The sequence below is a fragment of the Prorops nasuta genome, unplaced genomic scaffold (assembly GCF_024137725.1).
Source record: "Prorops nasuta isolate Cenicafe-Biocafe unplaced genomic scaffold, Cenicafe_Pnas_1.2 PNAS00007, whole genome shotgun sequence".
NCBI classification, from domain to species: Eukaryota; Metazoa; Arthropoda; class Insecta; order Hymenoptera; family Bethylidae; genus Prorops; species Prorops nasuta.
Genome location: NW_027116804.1, coordinates 8,145,405 through 8,161,241, shown reverse-complemented (window position 1 = coordinate 8,161,241; position 15,837 = coordinate 8,145,405). Strand labels below are relative to the sequence as shown.

The 15,837-nt window shown below is 42.0% G+C and overlaps 1 protein-coding gene and 1 pseudogene across 1 annotated transcript; one reads left to right on the top strand and one right to left on the bottom strand.

Moving 5' to 3' along the window:
- Nucleotides 1-209: 209 nt before the first annotated feature.
- Nucleotides 210-1,387, bottom strand: LOC136775068 (GPN-loop GTPase 3-like; annotated as a pseudogene).
- A 7,817-nt stretch (nucleotides 1,388-9,204) lies between these two features.
- On the top strand, nucleotides 9,205-14,307 carry LOC136775067 (uncharacterized). Its single transcript, XM_066729544.1, has 9 exons — nucleotides 9,205-9,868; nucleotides 10,112-10,566; nucleotides 10,630-11,841; nucleotides 12,244-12,587; nucleotides 12,687-12,804; nucleotides 12,868-13,048; nucleotides 13,103-13,325; nucleotides 13,398-13,943; nucleotides 14,100-14,307. The coding sequence occupies exons 1-9, from the start codon at nucleotides 9,205-9,207 to the stop codon at nucleotides 14,305-14,307; spliced, it is 3,951 nt and encodes a 1,316-aa protein (XP_066585641.1).
- The last annotated feature ends 1,530 nt before the right edge of the window (nucleotides 14,308-15,837 follow it).

Genomic DNA, 15,837 nt, shown 5'->3' with positions numbered 1-15,837 from the left:
ATCAATTGAACACTTTTTTGTCATGCAAGATAAGTTTATGTAAAAATAAATTTACATAATTTACCATGAGAGCTTCAATTAATTTTAAGTTTGCTCTTTATATAATTTAGCTTTAGTCTCCAAGTTTGTCTGAATAATATCAAAGAATGCATAATTAAACTGTTTAAAATGTTACATTAATTTTATAATAATTTGCACTATCACTCATTTTAATTAGGTTCATGAAAGTGTTGTGTTTTAACATCTGCATTTCCTCCATATTGTATAATGTCGACTGTTGTAAGTTTAATATCTGCTATACATTCCTCCTCTTTGACATTTAATCGATAAAAACGAACTAGGCTGTAATCCTCAAACAGCCTAACAAAAGCTTCTGTCAACTTCAAAAAATATTTTACATTCCAAGATTCATTGCTCATATCTGCAAATAAACAATATGGATTAGGCTCTAAGTAACCATACATTTTTCTTGCATTCTTTGATAATAAATCTACCTTGCTTTAAATTCTTACATGAGGTATTTTAAAATTTATCATAACACTAAGATCAGCCATAGTGCCAGATAAAAACACAGCTCCATCATAAATAAATTATCTTTTAAAAATACACCATATATATGAAAATTTAGATTTTGCAGCATGTTAATCGGTTGGCGTATGACTGTCATTTGTGTGTACAGTTCAATTTGACCTGGACTATCAAAGATCCTGTAGCCATTATCTACATCTCCTAATATTTCATCCAGTTAAACATAATTCTCCACCAAATATCTGCAATTAATACAACAAAATATATCTTTAAAAACTTCAGTATGTATTTATATTTTAACATCTTTGTCTCTGAATTTTATATATCTTACTCCATGCTAAATACAAGGCCTTCGTTTAGTCAAACTCCCAATTCATCATCCTCCATAGCATCGTCTAATTGAATAAATTCTGTAATATCCATATATGGCACAGACTAAAAATATTCAGCTGCTAGATCGAAATTGATTACTTCCACTACTCTTTTCTCATCCAATGCTTGTTATTCTTGTATTTAACAATATATTGACTGCCTATCATTCATAAATATGTAATAATAATTCAAGGTTATGAGCAGAAATTGTGATAATACTTACATTTCCACTATCTGTAATTCCCGTAACTAATTGAGCTTATCTCATTTTTATTTTATTAGACTACAAGAATAGGCACCATGTATCATCGTATACCAAACAGAATTCTCCACCATATATCTGAAATTAATACAACAAAATATAGCTCTAAACACTTAAATATGTATTTATAAATTTTAATATCTTTAACTTTGAATTTTATATATCTTACTCAATACTAAATACAAGGCCTTCGTTTGGTACAACTCCCAATTCATTATCCTCCATAGCATCATCTAATTGAATAAATTATGAAATATTCATATATGGCTCAGACTCAAAATATTTAGCTGCTAGATCCAAATGATTACTTCCACTACTTTTTTTTTCATCTAATGCTTACTGTTGCTTTATTGAACAATATGTTGACTGTTAAGCATTTTATAAAAATATAATAATAATACGAGAGGTTATGTACAGAAAATGTGTTATTAATATTTATTCCACTATTCCACTACCTGCAGGTCACAAAACTCTAATTTAACGTATCTCACTTTCATTTTATTAGATGAGCAAACAGTTTCCGTAACTAGTTAAACGTATTGCATATTCATTTTATTAAAATATAAGAATAGCCACTATATGTATTGTCATCAATTGCAACGTTTGAGAATATAATTCTGCGGCTGTGTTCATTTATGTACTGTCAGTATTGAAAACCTATAGTTTACGTTACATACATTATAGAGTTTCAGCACTTGCAGTTAATAAATGAACGCAGCCAAGATCACAGCTAATAAAGGATAGAAGATACAGTAGATGGATCTGTAACGTGAAAGAGTGAGAGATCCGATGCAGACACTATACCTCGGTCGGAAGAAATTTTTCGGTCGGAAGAAATTGATGGAAAACGGCACTTCAAAAATACAAAAATTAATATCTCTACAATGTGCGAACCGATTTGAATGTTTGTGGTCTTGTTGGAAAGCTTATATCGACATTGTAATATGAAAAATTTATTAGATTTGATTAAATAAACCAATTACCAGATATATCAATCGGAAATATCCATAGGTATAGTTTGGTTCAATCTTGGCGTAAAAGTAGGTAATGTCACACTGTCTTTTAATTACTTGCCGCGTAACACTACCGTGTTACATGATTGCTCTCCTCTCCGTATTGAAAGAATAAAAAACCCTACATTAGCATTATGAAACACTCTATACCTAGTAAGATAATATAAGCTGATGGTATAGAGAGAGAGAGAGAAAGGGGCTTCAACTTTTTTTTACTGTAAAATAATAACTACTTCAAGGTTGTGATGATACATTAATCCAACAATTAGAAATTTAATATACGATCAACAAAATTTCAAAGTGTAACATAAAATTGAGATCTGTGTATGATTTAAATATTAAATTTCAATTGACTGGTTTCGATTTCGTACGTGTACATTTTGAATTCTTTAAAGCTAAAAATAAGATGTAATTAACAAAACAACAACAATTAACGGGATCCCTCAAGCCCTCTGTAGCCAACGTTACAGAACGAAAAACGAGGGAGAATTGTCCAGCCTTATTTTTCGACCGATTTTAATGATTTTGGGCTTGTGGAACCGTTAGGACTCGCACCTTGTCATAAAAAAGCCTTATTTTCCAAAAAATGAAAAAAAAATCAAATTGTTTAAAAATTCGCATTAATAATATTTAATCGTTAAACAAATCGAAAAATCGGGCTTCTTTATGACGATGTGCCAGACCTAACGATTCCAACAAGCCCAAAAACATTGAAATCGGTTGAGAAATAGAGCCGTACCATTGTCCCGCGTTTTGAGGTGGACGAAATCCAAAAATTTTTAGGAAGGAAGCTAGGCTTCCTCCCCTCTCGCGGCTCACGCTAACGTGTTCCCCCACTCCAGTATCGAAACATACTGCCAAGCTTCCCTCATATTTACGCTATTCCCCTATCTGTAGCTATGCACATATAAATACTGCTAAAATAATGTTGAGAACATTTCATTTCGCCGATATAATGAAATTGCTAAAAATGCAATTATCATTTTGAAATAAAATTGTAAAAAAAGAGATTTCGTAATGCATGAAATATAGAGCATACGGCGAAACGCGGGACAATGGTACAGTCGTATTTTTCAACAGAATTTGATGAGACTATCTATAATTAAAGCGATTCTTCATGTAGATTGACCTAAAGAGCTCGCATTTTCGATAAAGCTTATAGTTCTCTAATTATGAACGATTGAAAATGGACGTGCACAACAGCTGATCTACGCGAGAGAAGAAATATGTATTTGTGCGCCGTGCAACTTCAATCGTTCATAGCTGAAAAACTATAAGTTTTATCGAAAATGTGAGCTCTTTAGGACAATCTACATGAAGAATGGCTTTAGTTATGGATAGTCTCATCAAATTCTGTTGAAAAATACGACTGTACCATTGTCCCGCGTTTCGCCGTATGCTCTATATTTCAAGCATTACGAAATCTCTTTTTCTACAATTTTATTTCAAAATGATAATTGCATTTGTAGCAATTTCATTATATCGGCGAAATGAAATGTTCTCAACATTATTTTAGCAGTATTTATATGTGTATAGCTACAGATAGGGGAATAGCGTAAATATGAGGAAAGCTTTGCAGTATGTTTCGATACTGGAGTGGGGGAACACGTTAGCATGAGCCGCGAGAGGGGAGGAAGCCTAGCTTCCTTCCTAAAAATTTTTGGATTTCGTCCACCTCAAAACGCGGGACAATGGTACGGCTCTATTTCTCAACCGATTTCAATGTTTTTGGGCTTGTTGGAATCGTTAGGTCTGGCTCCTCGTCATAAAGAAGCCCGATTTTTCGATTTGTTTAGCGATTAAATATTATTAATGCGAATTTTTAAACAATTTGATTTTTTTTTCATTTTTTGGAAAATAAGGCTTTTTTATGACAAGGTGTGAGTCCTAACGGTTCCAACAAGCCCAAAATCATTAAAATCGGTCGAAAAATAAGGCTGGACAATTCTCCCTCGTTTTTCGTTCCGTAATGTTGGCTACAGAGGGCTTGAGGGATCCCGTTAATTTTTTAAATTTCAGCGAAAATTGATATCTGCACACATTTTTAAGATATCCCTACCATCATTATATTTTACTCCCTCCACAAAAATTTTTCATTATAAATTCAAGTAATACTAGTAGTGGTAGCTAGGGGGTTCCTATGACACGTAGGTGAGGGGAGTGCGGGTGTGCAGGGGGAAGTGTCTTGGGTTCCTGTGACATGGTGGTGAGGGGGGTGCGGGTGTGCGGGGAGAAGTGTCTTAAGAGAGCTGGGGTATATTGGGCGATGATGGGGAGTGCGGGTGTGCGGGGGGGAAGTGTCTTCTTAAGAGCTAGGGTTCATCGGGATGATGAGGAGGGGGCGGGTGTGCGGAGGAAATGCTTTGGCTGTGGGGAGTGAGAGAGAGAGATCCCTCTCACCCTCTCTTTCTCTCTTAGTCTCTCACCCTTCTCCCATCAGTCTAAGGCCCGGATGGTTAATTATCCTACGGGTCCACTAATTCCCTAAGGCTTACCCCCTCTCCCATCACCCTAGGGCCCGGATGGTTAGTTATCCTGGCAGTTACCCAGAGAACATTTTTTATATTTTAGTTGGTGGAGGAAAAAGTTTCATTTTTCTGCACTAGGTGGCGATCAAGAAAACTACTGGGTACAGCTACACCGATAGGGGTCCTGAGCACCTTACGGACTGCCATTTTTTTTTTCTTAGACCTGCCCTCGAAGGGTCTTTTCTCCCTCCACATACTTATCCTAGACCCTCCCACTATTTTCCTACTATAGACCCGCCATTTAACTTGATTTCACATTTTCTTAAACCTTGAGCACTAGGCAGATTTTTTTCTTTTACACAAGTTAGTAATAATTGAAAAAATATGCAAGTTAGCATTGCTATTATTTTAGGACGTCCTACGGACAGTATATTACAGGAAATGCTTGAATTGTTTCATTTGAATTTCTTTGAAATAATTGAGCGAGAGCCAGAAGATGTGTTGGATATAGATGGTAAGTTATTATAGATGACCACATTATACATTTTTTTTTGTTTTGAAAATCTTCTAATTTTTTTGTTTTTATCAACAGTGTTATGCTTCTTACAAATGTTTTTAAGACGTATCAGGGAAATTGAGGAAGGAGGACATACGATTGACGATTCTTATACGTGATCGGAGGAGGAAGAGGAATCGATTCATATGTTAACAAAAATTTAATTGAATGACATATAATGTTACAACTTGTAAATAATGAAACAAGTGAATATATTAAAATTTTGTTTAAAACTAAAGTCAATGATCTTCTTGAAACTTCCCTAATACTCTTTAACAATTTTTCTCCCCTCTCAAACGACCTCTACGCTATTGAAGGGTCTTTTTCCCTCCACATACCCATTCTAGACCCACCAACTATTTTCCTCCTATGGGTCCTTCTTTTAATTTCACATTATACCTTTCTTGAACCTTGGACACAGATTCCCTTTTTCTTATACAAGCTGTCGATAAATATAAAGTGAAAAAATATGCAGTATCAAGTGATTATTAATTTAGCGTATAGACAGAATTCTCCAGTAATTCATATAATTACATGAATAATAGATGAAATTATGCAAAATTTATCACGAGCGGTAAATGAAGAAACAATCGAGACGCATGGAATGGAGTATGAAAATAGTAAGTTATTATGAATGAGATTGCATCATACATTTTTCTAAAATCTGATGATTTTTTACAGTAACACGCTGTATACAACTGTTGATGAGAGGTATCAGAATGATTGAGATAGAGGCAGGGATAATTCCGCAGGAAGAGGAGGAGGAGCAGGAGGAGGAGGAGGATGAGGAGGAGACAACGATGGAGGTAGCAAGGGCAGAAGAATAGCTTCATATTTTAAAATATTATATGTTAAAACTCTATTTAGTTATATATATATATATATTGAATAAAAGTATTACATGTTAAATCTTTTGAATATTGAATAAAAATTACTGTAAGCATATTATAAGTGAATAGATTATTCATTACATCTTCCTGTAAGCATGCTCTACATGTCACATAGTTAACAGACATTTGTGACGAAGTATAATGTTCGTCACTTATATGTCTTTCGTCTTTTCAGTTAGTCCGGAAAACGGGAGGGGGAACATCACCTGCCGGGTTTAGCGACAATCATGCGTATTAATCTTAATCGCGGTCGTTGAGAAAACAGATCCGCGCATGCGCAGAATACATTGTCTCGCGTGCCATAATTGCCGGACGACACTCGCAATTTTGGGCCTTACGTAGCCGGTTGTGTGCCGTAGTTGTGTCCTGTTGAGTTGTTACGGGTACTCCCCTGTTTAGTATTTTCTATTTCTTCTCTACTTGTAATAGTGCGCCATAGCGATTTCACTGAAAGGATTCCCTGGTTATTAAGGGAAAAGGTGTAGCATGGTAAATGGACCCGATACATGAAGCATGGAAGGAAAGCAGAACTTGGGAAGAACCGTCTAGCACGTGGTAGTCCGTAAAAAGGCCCCTGCATGGATCTCCATTTTGTCTGCATATATAGTTGATTCCAGGTAAAGCTAACTTCGAACTTGCGAAATCAGGCTTCCTTAATCTTATACTCCTCTTTCCTTGAGTTTCGTCCGGCATTATTACTCGTATGATTTTTCTTATATTTGTATTGAGCGTATATCCGGTATTTTGTAATTAATTAATTTTGATTCGGACTTGTCCAAACCTAGCACGGGATTGAGAAACGCGAATCGCTGAGGGAATGCCCTATATCCAAGGGATAATTATAGGTCGGGGTGTAACCCCTCGACGGAGGTGAGCATCGTGTGTGCCTCCTCTAAGGCTTTCCTCGCCTATTTCGCAATAGTCTCCCCTAGGTTATCTTTATTTTCAGTTGTATACTTTAAAGCGTCTTGGTCCACGCCTAGAGACAGTCTCAAGCCGATCAGCCGCGGACGGTCATATTAACGGATTTAGCAAGCTGGCGCCCAACACCTTGTAAACGGTTTATTGTACTTGATTTCCCTTTCATTATGGTGTATTTAATATAAGTAACAAGTTTATATATTTAACGATTTTCATTTGAATACAACGTAGGGAATACTCTATTGTAACTATGAGAACGTTTGCTGATCCGTAATAATTAAAGTAAAGCTGTATTTTTAGAAACTAGTCATTTGCTTATTTGATTACCCGGCCAATAACTCCCTCCGTGTGCCTTGTGCGTCGGTTCTGGTCACTGCTTATCCCCTGGCAAACCAAGGCCTATAAGTGATACTTTCCGTTTTTAGGCAATAACCTTAGTGAAAGCACGAAATTGGCCAGGCCGCGAAATACGACGTTACACATTATTTTTCCTTTTGCGAAACAATGGGGAGTGAAATTCTAGGGACCACCCAATGTTCCTCCTATGAGCTTTCCCAGGGCTCTCTGCAACCATATTTTACCCTCTCAACCAGTCTCTAGCTATTTTTTTCGAGACTTTTCTCACAAACAGGTCAGACAAATGAGCCCATTTGCTAAACAGAGTCACAGTGTGAAGTAAGATTGTCAAGAAGCCATTGATGCGCTCGATACTTTCTGACCATATTTTACCCTCTAAACCAGCCTCTAGCTATTTTTTCGTGACTTTTCCTCCCTCAAGCAGACCAGACAAATCATTCAGCCTCTAGCTATTTTTTTCTCAAGACTTTTCTCACAAGCAGAGCAGACAAATGATCCCACGTGCTAAACAGAGTCACAGTGTGACGTAAGATTGTCGAAAAGCCATTGATGCGCTCGTAAATTTTAAGCTGCACTCAGGATATGTCCTTAAGATGCTAGTATTCCCAACCCAAGTAATAATGAACGTATATTTCACGACTTGTTCGAGATTGGGAGGAGCAGAAAATGTTGCGAAGTAGATTCCGCATTTCTCTTTTATATCTCCCATCTCTATTGCGCTCACAATAGATGGCTAGACCGACAGCGTCTAGCCGCTCTATCTGTCCTTCTCTCCGCGGCGCGCTTGCGCGTCTTCTGGCCCTGGCGCGTCGCGGCCGCGAAGCGACACTACTTGCACGCTTGGCCACTAGGTGGCCAGCGCCAGCGGCAGCTCTCTCGCTGGCAAGATTAGTGTCGCGTAATTATATAGATGGGTCCTTAATAAGGACCCATCGCACCTCAGCCTTGCTCAACCGACTGCGTAGCAACAGCAACCGCAGCAACGAAGCAGCCTTTTTAGCCTCAACGGCATCTTGAAGAGCGCCTCCACCGGCGAACTCATCGGGCAAATACTTTGGTAAGTATCACCCACCACCCACTGCCTTCCAAGAGGGGACTTCCCCTCTGCGATATTTCCTCCCTCCTAAGGGAGATTTCTCCGGGGACTTCCCTAGAGAAGTTAAAACCCTCTCCTTCCCCTCCACACTGCCTCCGAGGACTACCTCGGACCCAGTGTTCCGACCCTCAAATCCAGGGCTCTCGACGAGTCGGGTAGTGGGAGGGGTAAAATCACCCTAAGGGTTGGGGTGGCTCGGAGCCACTAGAGCTCTTGGAGAAGGCGGCCGAAGGGTAAGGGGACTTCCCCTTCCCTAAAACCACTTCTCCAACTTCGCTTTCTCCCGTGGCTGGGGATTTTACTAGGGAATACCCTAGGAAAAATTGTCGAGTCAGGGAGTTTCTAAGTCCGCGTTCCTTTCTGGGGAATTCGAGTCTCTTCGGTTATTGGGAATCTTCGTCTATCGAAATTCCCTAGAATCTGACGACGACAAATTACCTAGAAAGTCGATCATCTTAGTCTAAGCGGTTCTTTTTGTAAATATTGTAAAATTTTGTATAATTTTTATTTATTTGAATAAAGACTCTTTTACCTCTTACATTTGTCTTCGAATTTTTATTCTCAGATATAACCTTCCCTTCTGACCACAGGACTGGAACCTACTTGGGCACTGTCTCGCACAAATTTTTGGTCCTTCGAGCCGGATTTTCGGCAAAAAACGTTCAAAGTGCATCAGTGTTCCTGAGTGGGCATTCCGGACTGTGTTTTGGATTGTGGTTTGTTCTGGAATAGAGTTTCAAAATGGCTAGCGCAGGGGAATTATTAGAAGCAATCAATTACGTGCCCATGATTCGGGATGAATTCGTTCGGTTGGTCGTTAACATCAAGAAGCGTGGAGTGCACAATTTCACCCTTCCCTTCTTGGAGGATAGGCTAGCAGCCTTAGAGAAGTGGCTTAACGTGTTGCATAAAACTCACGTTAAGATCACTACTCACACTAAACCGGCCGAATTAGCTAAAATGGAGTACGTAACCGATAGCTGGTATCAAGCGGCCCTTGATGCCCATAGTGACGCGGAAGAATTCATCCTAGGACATCTAGATGAACTTCCACCCAATCAGGGTATGTCGGCATCAGGTCCCACTGCGCCATCAGGCGAAATAAACCACATTAGGCTTCCAGTTATCGATTTACCAAAGTTTTCCGGGGATTACTTAGAATGGAACAACTTTTATGAAACGTTTAGTTCCATTGTTCATGACAAAGTGTATGTCTCCGGTCGGGACAAGTTCCATTACCTAAAATCCTGTCTGCAAGGAGAAGCAGCAACGGTCATCAAATCTTTAGCGATCACCTCCGAGAACTATGAGATAGCATGGGACACTCTGGTAGCTCGGTACACTGACAAACGAATGATCACGGATACGTTCTTAGATCAGATCTCGCAAGTACCCACGCTTCGGGGTGACAATTTTAAAATTCTGAAAGAAGTTAGGGACTCTGTTACGGTTGCTCTCAACGCCCTTAAAACTATGGGTTACGGCGTCGATCATTGAGATCCCATCATTGTTCATTCACTGAAGAACAAACTGGATGACACCCTCCGCTTGGCTTGGGAGATGTATCTAGGAAGCAGCAAGGATTATCCCACCTTTCTTCAATTTTCGGAGTTCTTGACGCGACACATTAACTCATTGCAATCATTAGGTAACAAACATAAGACTTCCAAAAAGGAATCCGGGAGATCCTTGAAGTCACACGCCGCGAGTGTGAATAGTACCGGTTGCGCTCATTGTGGTAGTAACCATTTCTTGTATCAGTGCAAGGACTACCTTGCATTGACCCCTCAGGCTCGATCAAAGTTTGCATTTTCACAGAACCTCTGCATCAACTGCCTGAGGCCAGGGCATAGTTCCTCCAATTGTTCTTCTTCGTCACGCTGCAGGAAATGTAGTAAAATGCATCATACGTTGTTGCATTTTGACAAATCTGGCACCGGGGGGTGCAAGTCACGGGGGACTACTCCTGCGGCAAACTCCGCTTCCGAGCCTGAGCCCTCTAGCTCGCATTCTACAACGCATCTCAGCGTTACCGATACACGTTCAGTTCTGTTGGACACGTTCTCTGCTAGAATCGATGCTCCTGACGGTTCTCGTATCATAGTCCGCGGACTTTTTGACACGGGCTCAGAAACTTCCTTTATCTCAGAAAATTTAGCTTAGCAGTTACGAATACCGCGAAAACGTATCAATGCTACCATTCATGGTGTTGCATTGACTTCGGCTCAAAACGTTCGAGCAGAGGCACAGATTACCCTTCATTCTCTCTCAAGACACGGTGTTTCGTTGGATGTAACTGCAATAATCTTACCAACGATTACTCAATACCTCCCTCCGACTTATTCTCGATCGTCTTTTCCATCGCTTAGTGGAATCGATTTCGCTGATAATTTCGCTTCAACCAAGGTTCCAATTGATGTGCTCATTGGTGCAGATTATCTCACGTCGGTGGTAGAAGGCCCGTACATTAACTCTCCTGATAATTCGTTACGAGCCCAGCGGACTATTTTCGGTTGGATCGTAGCTGGAGTCGTACCTAAGGCGGGTCACTCTCATAGCCTCACGGTTCATCATTGCTTTGACCTAGAGAACACTCTTCGCGACTTCTGGGAACTGGAAGAAGTTCCTGAAGTCAAACCCATGTCCACAGAGGACTCCCTCTGTGAACAACATTTTGTGGATACGGTAACACGCACCCCCTCGGGGCGTTTTGTCGTCGCTTTACCTTTTCGATCCGACATCGAAAAGCATAGTCTAGGTTCTTCTTCTCGGGTAGCAGAAAAAACCTTATCACGGATACTTCGGCGATTGGAAACTTCTCCAGACCAGGCTGAAAGTTATTCTCAATTCTTACAGGAGTATATTATGTTGGGACATATGTCTCCTGTTCCTATGAACTCTGATTTTCGCGTCTTCCTGCCTCATCATGCAGTATTTAAGACCGATAATCAGAAGACAAAGATTCGCGTTGTACTCAACGCATCTTCTAAAACCTCTACTGGCGTCTCGCTTAATGATACGCTATTCATTGGACCCAAACTCCAACAGGACATCACGCGGATCCTGATGAATTGGCGTTCCTTTCGATATGTAGGCGTGACAGACATTGTTAAGATGTTCCGACAGATTCTTATGCGTTTTGTGGACCGCAAGTATCAGAACATTTTATGGAAGACTGATTCCGGTGCGCTTCAGGCTTTCGAACTCAACACGGTGACCTACGGTACGGGACCGGCACCGTTCTTATCCTCGCGAGTTTTGCGCGAATTAGCTTACACGGACGGAGCTAACTTCCCTCTCACACAGGATGTGTTGTTAAATTCTACTTATGTAGACGACATACTTTTTGGGGCCCATGACTTAAAGCAACTTAGTTCGGTCAGGGAACAACTCATCGCTCTACTGGCGAAAGGGGGCTTCTCCTTAAGCAAATGGGCATTCAATCAACCGGGGTCTTCCCCGCTTGAACCTACCGAGCTGCACTCTTTCTTTGAGGATCCTGCTGGATCAAGTAAAGTCTTGGGCATATATTGGGATCACGGGGATGATAGCTTCCGCTTCCGTGCTTCTCCTTCTCACATTGGTGTACTAACCAAACGCATCCTCTTATCAGAGAATGCCAAGATCTTCGATCCATTGGGATGGATCTCTCCAATAGTCATCACCTTAAAGCAGTTAATGCAATCCACCTGGTTGCTTAAACTCTCTTGGGATGAAGAAATTCCCGAGCCTATTCAGTCAAAATGGCTCAAGTGCTATGAGCAGCTCCGAGACTTACAGACTTTACGGATTCCACGGTGGACTGGACAATCACTTACTACTGGAAAACGAGAATTAATTGGATTTTGCGACGCCTCAGAGCTTGCGTACGGCGCGGTCGTTTATGAACGCCTCACTGATGAGGACGGTCAACTCTCGGTACATTTAGTAATGTCCAAAACAAAGGTCGCTCCGATCAAGACCACTTCAATCCCTCGTCTGGAGTTGGTCGCCGCTGCCCTTCTTGTCAAATTATTGGTTCACGTCAAGGGAAGCTTGGTCGGGAGTTGTGATGCGATTCGTTGCTATTCAGATTCGCAGGTCGCTTTAGCGTGGATAGCAAAGCAACCCGTACATTGGAAGACGTTTGTGGCCAATCGCGTTTCATATATCCAAACACATTTATCGGAAGCCAGCTGGCATTATGTACCCACTAAATCGAATCCTGCAGACTTGTGTTCAAGAGGAACCAGTGCTCAACAGTTATCAGAGGACTCACTTTGGTGGCATGGGCCTGCTTTCCTCCGTGAGCACACCGTAAATCCCGTTCAGATTTTTGAAACCGCGGAAGAAAGTCGGAAGGTAGCGTTAACCGCTCAAATGGACAAAGCCCAGTGTTGGTTTTTTGATAAATTTTCGTCTTAGTCTAAACTGGTCCGAGTTATGGCCTATGTTCTTCGATTTGTCCAGCGGACCAGGAAAACCGGCCAATGGGAAGACTCCCTCCTGTCCGCTTCAGAGATTCGCGATTCTATAGTCGCTATCGTACAGGTGGTTCAACGGACACACTTCGCCGACGAGCTTTCAGCCTTGAATCATGGGTCACGTATACCGTAGCGCTCAAAGCTTCTTTCATTATATCCGGTAACTGATTCACAAGGAATCCTAAGAATAGGGGGGCGGCTTCGGAACGCCGAAATTTCTGAACAAATGAAACACCCCATTATTCTTCCGGATTGCCACTTAACGGCCATTCTTATTAGACAAACTCACCTGGATACACTTCACGGGGGACTGCAATTGACTTTGTCTACGTTGCGACAAAAATTTTGGGTCGTGAATGCACGCACTCTAGTAAAGGCATGCGTTCATAAATGCATCACGTGTGCCCGCGAACGCGCTAAACTCGGCACCTAACTCATGGGTTCACTTCCTGCCGCTCGGGTTTCTCGCAGCTTTACCTTCGAACACACCGGAGTAGACTATGCCGGGCCCTTTTTGGTAAAATTACACCACGGTCGCAATGCCAAGTCCGTCAAATGCTACGTGGCGGTATTCGTATGCCTAGCTACCCGTGCTGTTCACTTGGAACTCGTCTCCAGACTGGACACCGAGGCCTTCCTCGCCGCGCTGACTCGATTTATCTCTCGTCGTGGAAAACCCGCCGTCATGTATTCGGACAACGGCCTTAATTTTCAAGGAGCGGACGCTGAACTAAAACGCGCCTACCGATGCTCCTTAGAAGCTGCACGCGCTCAGAACACCGATTCCATCAGTAAAATCGAGTGGAAATTCATTCCGGTCGCTACTCCCCACTGGGGCGGTCTTTGGGAAAGTGCCGTAAAAAGCATGAAGCACCACCTGAAGCGCTCCCTCGGAGTTTTCGTGCCTAACTTCGAGGAAATAGCCACACTATTGACCAAGATTGAGGCCTGTTTAAATTCACGACCTATATCGCGGTTACATGATGATCCAGAGTCGTTGGACGTACTCACTCCGGGGCATTTTTTGTCAGGACGGGCGTTAAATTCCCCACCTGAATTATCTACCTTGGATTTACGCGAATCATCATTAAACCGTTGGCAAACCGTGAATCGAATCACCGAGACCTTTTGGAAGAAGTGGTCTTCCGAATACTTACACACTCTGCAACATAGGCCGAAATGGCAGAACTCTAACTCGGAATTCGGTGAAGGAGATTTAGTGCTTGTCAAAGTACCTAACAATCCTCCCCGTATGTGGACCTTGGGGCGGATTCTCAAACTAGTCCCTGGGGTGGATGGGGTAGCTCGCGTAGCTATACTTAAAACCGCGAGAAAAGAGATTCAACGGAGTCTCTCGCAACTTTGTAAACTCCCTTCTTAGCCCTTGCTTTCGGGTCGTATCAGGGTCTATCTTTACCCTGCCTTACGGCATCCTGGGACTCTTCAGGTTGTCATCTCTCCTTCTCAAGCTTCCTGGGACTCGTCAGGTCGCTTAACTTTCTCCTTCTTGGCTTCTTGGGACTCTTCAGGTTGTCTATTCTCTTTCCTGGTTTCCTGGGACTCTTCAGGTTACCACCTCCTCTCTCGGGCGTCCTGGGACTCTTCAGGTCGTCCTGTTCTGTTTTATATCTTTTATTTTTTTTTTTGTAAATAAATTTGTTTTAAACTGAGTTAACTTTCTTCTTCCTTGTCTTGACGCTATCACGTCAACGGGGGGAGTTTGTTCGAGATTGGGAGGAGCAGAAAATGTTGCGAAGTAGATTCCGCATTTCTCTGTTATATCTCCATCTCTATTGCGCTCACAATAGACGGCTAGACCAACAGCGTCTAGCCGCTCTATCTGTCCCTCTCTCCGCGGCGCGCTTGCGCGTCTTCTGGCCCTGGCGCGTCGCGGCCGCAAAGCGACACTACTTGCGCGCTTGGCCACTAGGTGGCCAGCGCCCGCGGCAGCTCTCTCGCTGGCAAGATTAGTGTCGCGTAATTATATAGATGGGTCCTTGATAAGGACCCATCGCACCTCAGCCTTGCTCAACCGACTGCGTAGCAGCAGCAACCGCAGCAACGAAGCAGCCTTTTTAGCCTCAACGGCATCTTGAAGAGCGCCTCCACCGTCGAACTCATCGGGCAAATACTTTGGTAAATATCACCCACCACCCACTGCCTTCCAAGAGGGGACTTCCCCTCTGCGGCATTTACTCCCTCCTAAGGGAGATTTCTCCGGGGACTTCCCTGGAGAAGTTAAAACCCTCTCCTTCCCCTCCACACTGCCTCCGAGGACTACCTCGGACCCAGTGTTCCGACCCTCAAATCCAGGGCTCTCGACGAGTCGGGTAGTGGGAGGGGTAGAATCACCCTAAGGGTTGGGGTGGCTCGGAGCAACTAGAGCTCTTGGAGAAGGCGGCCGAAGGGTAAGGGGACTTCCCCTTCCCTAAAACCACTTCTCCAACTTCGCTTTCTCCCGTGGCTGAGGATTTTACTAGGGAATACCCTAGGAAAAATTGTCGAGTCAGGGAGTTTCTAAGTCCGCGTTCCTTTCTGGGGAATTCGAGTCTCTTCGGTTATTGGGAATCTTCGTCTGTCGAAATTCCCTAGAATTTGACGACGAAAAATTCCCCAGAAAGTCGATCATCTTAGTCTAAGCGGTTCTTTTTGTAAATATTGTAAAATTTTGTATAATTTTTATTTATTTGAATAAAGACTCTTTTACCTCTTACATTTGTCTTCGAACTTTTATTCTCAGATATAACCTTCCCTTCTGACCACGGGACTGGAACCTACTTGGGCACTGTCTCGCACACGACTCGTTTCTAAATAATGAAAAGTTTATATTTTAAACTGTCATTACTTTATCTGAGGAACGTGACTATCTGCACCATTTAGTACATGTTATGACACGTTTGAGTTAAATATA

Excerpts from the sequence above, each read along its gene's own strand:
- LOC136775067 (XM_066729544.1), top strand. The coding sequence starts at position 9,205 with ATGGCTAGCGCAGGGGAATTATTAGAAGCAATCAATTACGTGCCCATG. Across the intron at positions 12,588-12,686 it reads CAACCCGTACATTGGAAGAC|AGGAACCAGTGCTCAACAGT; the intron begins GTTTGTGGCCAA and ends CTTGTGTTCAAG. Across the intron at positions 13,326-13,397 it reads TGCGTTCATAAATGCATCAC|CTTTACCTTCGAACACACCG; the intron begins GTGTGCCCGCGA and ends GGTTTCTCGCAG.